Genomic DNA, 3,238 nt, shown 5'->3' with positions numbered 1-3,238 from the left:
AACCTTAGAACAGTGAATGTCAGGGCTGGGAGGGCACTTAGAACAGGGAAGGTGAGGGCTGGGAGGGAGTTTAGAACAGGGAATGTCATATCCCATGAATGACAAGGGCTGTCTTCCCCTCAGGTGAGTTCCCCTCTCTTGGGTTCCACTAGGATTATCCAGTTATTATCTTTAGTTTTGTGCCCAACCTCCCCCAACTTTCTTTTTCATCCTGTGGGATTCTTGTGTCCTTTTTCACTTTTTTCTTTCTCTTTGGCTCAGTTGTATTCAGGGGATGAAGTGGAGGGGACCCACACTCTCCAGCTGATTGTCTGTCCTTTCTGTGAATTCATTGCAAAGTCCAATGCTGAGATCTTCTCCCTCATCCCCTTTCCCCAAGGTAGCAGAGGTATGACACTTTCCAGAAGAACTTACTGTAGACTTTGAGGGTGGCAGTCGAATAGAGAACCAGCTGGGTCTTGGGGTTCTCTGCGATGCACCTGTAGGTTCCCATGTCTCCCCAGGACATGGTACTGATGCTGAAGGTGTTGGTGGCAGCCAGAGCAGTGCCATTGAGAAGCCATCGATACAGGCACGCGGGCTGTGACGTAGCCTGGCAGCGCATATTTACACTTGAGCCCAGCTGGGCTTTGATGGTGCCCAGGAAGAGAGGAGGGCTGGCATTTATGTCAACGAAATCTGGCCCATCTGTGAGGACAGAAAGGAAAGATGCTGGTCTGTGGCCTCTCCCCCTCCCCCCTTCTCAAGGTCTAGTTCAGCCTCTTCCTTCATGTATTCATGCATACATGCATTCACAGGCATACACTCACTCATGCACTCACTCACTCATTCATTCATACATTCACTCATGTACTCATTCATTCATGAACACATTCATTCATTCATTCATTTACTCATACATGAGTGCATTTGTGCATTCATGTACTCATTCATTTACTCATGCACTCATTCATTCATTCACTCATCCATTCATGCACTCATGCATTCAAATGCATTCATGTACTCATTCATTTACTCAGGAACTCATTCATTCACTCATGCATTCATTCATTCACTCATTCATGCGCTCATGCATTCAAATGCATTCATGAACTCATGTACTCATTTGCTCATTTATGCATTCATGCATTCATTCATTTTACAGGCTATTTCTCATTCTGATCCAGCTTCTCTAATCCCTAAACTTTATTGAACACCTCTACGCACACTCTGCTGGCACTGTCTACAAAGGGAAACATGCAACTGTCCTTGCCTTTCAGGAACTTGTGTGGTTGCATCCAAAGCATCCACAGATTGGCAAATGACAGAAATATGGTCCTCAACTTCCCGATGTCTCAGAGCAATGCAAATGTACAATGACAAATGTAAATGTGCAGAGCATATGCAACATGAAAGCTGATGCAAAGTTATTTCTTGTGGGTGGAGAACCCAGCTAAGGACTTTTGCAGGAAGTGGACCTTGAGCAGGGACTTGAGACTCCCCGAGGTGGAGGTGTGGAGGGAGTGCATTGGGGCACGGGAGATGGATAGCTGTGTAAGGCATAGAGGTGGAATGTAGAAATTTGTGCAGATTTTGTAGTGAAATAGGGTATGCAGATGGGATAAGGTCATTCTGGAAAGGAGGGCTGGAATGAGAACATGAGTGGTTTGAAAGACCAAGCAGGAAACAGGGAGCCATGGAAACCTCTTGAGCAAGGCAGCAACATAGTAAGATCTGTGCTTGGCACTTAGCACAGAGCCTGACACACAGTAGGTACTTAATTCATGTTTATTGACTGACTGTGCTTTTAGGAACCTCAATCTGGTAGCTGTCTAATTAGGACACCAATGAAAGTGGTCCATGTGGGAAGTTGGGAGGGTATGAGCTGGGATGGTAATCATGCACAGAGAGAGAAGGTGGAGTGGGAGAGCGGTTGAGACTTAGCAAGGGATTGTCTCTGGGAAGGGCCAGCCAGGAGTCAAAAAGACCTCAGTTTCAGTGCTGGCCCCTTTACCTCCTGGCTGGGGCACCCTGAGTCTCTCAATTCTCTAGGCAGTGACTCCCAGACTTTTTGGTCTCAGGGTTACTTTTCCCTTTTAAAATTTACTGAGGACTCTCCCTAAAACACTTCTGCTTATGTGGGTTATATATACTAATAGGGAACAGTAGATAGAGATCTGGCCTTAGAGACAGGTCAGAATCCAGCCTCAGATACTTTCTCGCAGGGTGACCTTTGGCAAGTCACTTAATGTCTCTGCATCAGTTTCCTCAACTGTAAAATGGGAATGATAATAGCCCCTACCTTCCAGGTTTATTTGGGAGTTTCTTGGCCAGAATCAGGTCAGACTCTGAGAGGACCTTAGAGACAGTTTAGTACAAAGCTGGAATTGTCCAGGTGAGAAACTGAGGCTCAGAAAGTGAAGGTACTTGCCCAAAGTCACATGCGTGTGTGTGCATGTGTGTGTGCATGTGCGTGCCTGTGCATGAAGTTTCTGTGTTAAGCATGACTGACCTTTTTTCCCTACACCTCTGCAGTACCCGTTGCATTCCATGTTAATCACCATGGAGGAGAGAATGATGCTTGTCACTTGTATAAAAACTCCGTCACTAAAAGTGTGGTGGTGATAAGATTGTCTGGCCCAGGGTTGGAGCTGTGTGTAATCTTGTAGACCCGACCACCAGCTGAGCCTGGGGGTGAGAGGTGACTGGTGCAGAGTGGGGGCGGGTTTTGTTTCTTTAAGCACGCATACATCAGGTTTTTGTAGGTTTGAAGAGTATATATGTCTTAATACAGAATGTAAGTTGTTGTTAAAAGTGATGATTGCAAAGGTAGTCACAAATAAATATCTCTATAAGCAGCAATTTCTTTTCCTCAGCTAGTCAGAACTCCTTAGAACCCAGAACCCAGTCTGTGCTTTACTGCTTGTGTTCTAAGATTGAAGAACCCGTACGGCTTTAAAATAGCTGCTGACCTTATCAATAAAGATTAGTAAGCCTGGGCTAGGGTGTGGATCAGCTCAATCTGGAGGCTCTGCCTCAGCTCTGACCTTTCATGTTCTGAGGGTTCGAATTCCACGTGGGAGAATGGAGGCAAAGGACTGTCTCACTCTTGTGTTCGTATCCTCAGCAGCTGGCACAATGGCTGGCATACAGTCGGTGCTCAATGAGTGTTTGTTGATTGATTACTGTTCTAAGGCCCCTTCCAACACTGCCATTCCCTGTGCTAAGGCCTCTCCCAGGCCTGACATTCCCTGTTCTA

At 46.1% G+C, this 3,238-nt stretch overlaps 1 protein-coding gene across 1 annotated transcript in view; it reads right to left on the bottom strand.

Annotated features, from left to right (window-relative positions):
• Positions 1 to 282: 282 nt before the first annotated feature.
• LOC138161923 (carcinoembryonic antigen-related cell adhesion molecule 1-like) overlaps positions 283 to 3,238 on the bottom strand; it is a 332,874-nt gene continuing 329,918 nt past the window's right edge. Inside the window, exon 6 of the mRNA XM_069089003.1 lies at positions 283 to 687. Coding sequence (XP_068945104.1) covers positions 362 to 687 — 326 coding nt within the window. The 3' untranslated portion in view covers positions 283 to 361. The remainder of the gene's footprint in view (positions 688 to 3,238) is intronic.

This window comes from Petaurus breviceps, unplaced genomic scaffold, assembly GCF_028583685.1.
Source record: "Petaurus breviceps papuanus isolate PSGF00001 unplaced genomic scaffold, PetGlider_PUasm1.0 185, whole genome shotgun sequence".
NCBI lineage: Eukaryota > Metazoa > Chordata > Mammalia > Diprotodontia > Petauridae > Petaurus > Petaurus breviceps.
Note: the sequence above shows the minus strand (reverse complement) of the source record. Positions and strands in the feature narration are given on the sequence as shown.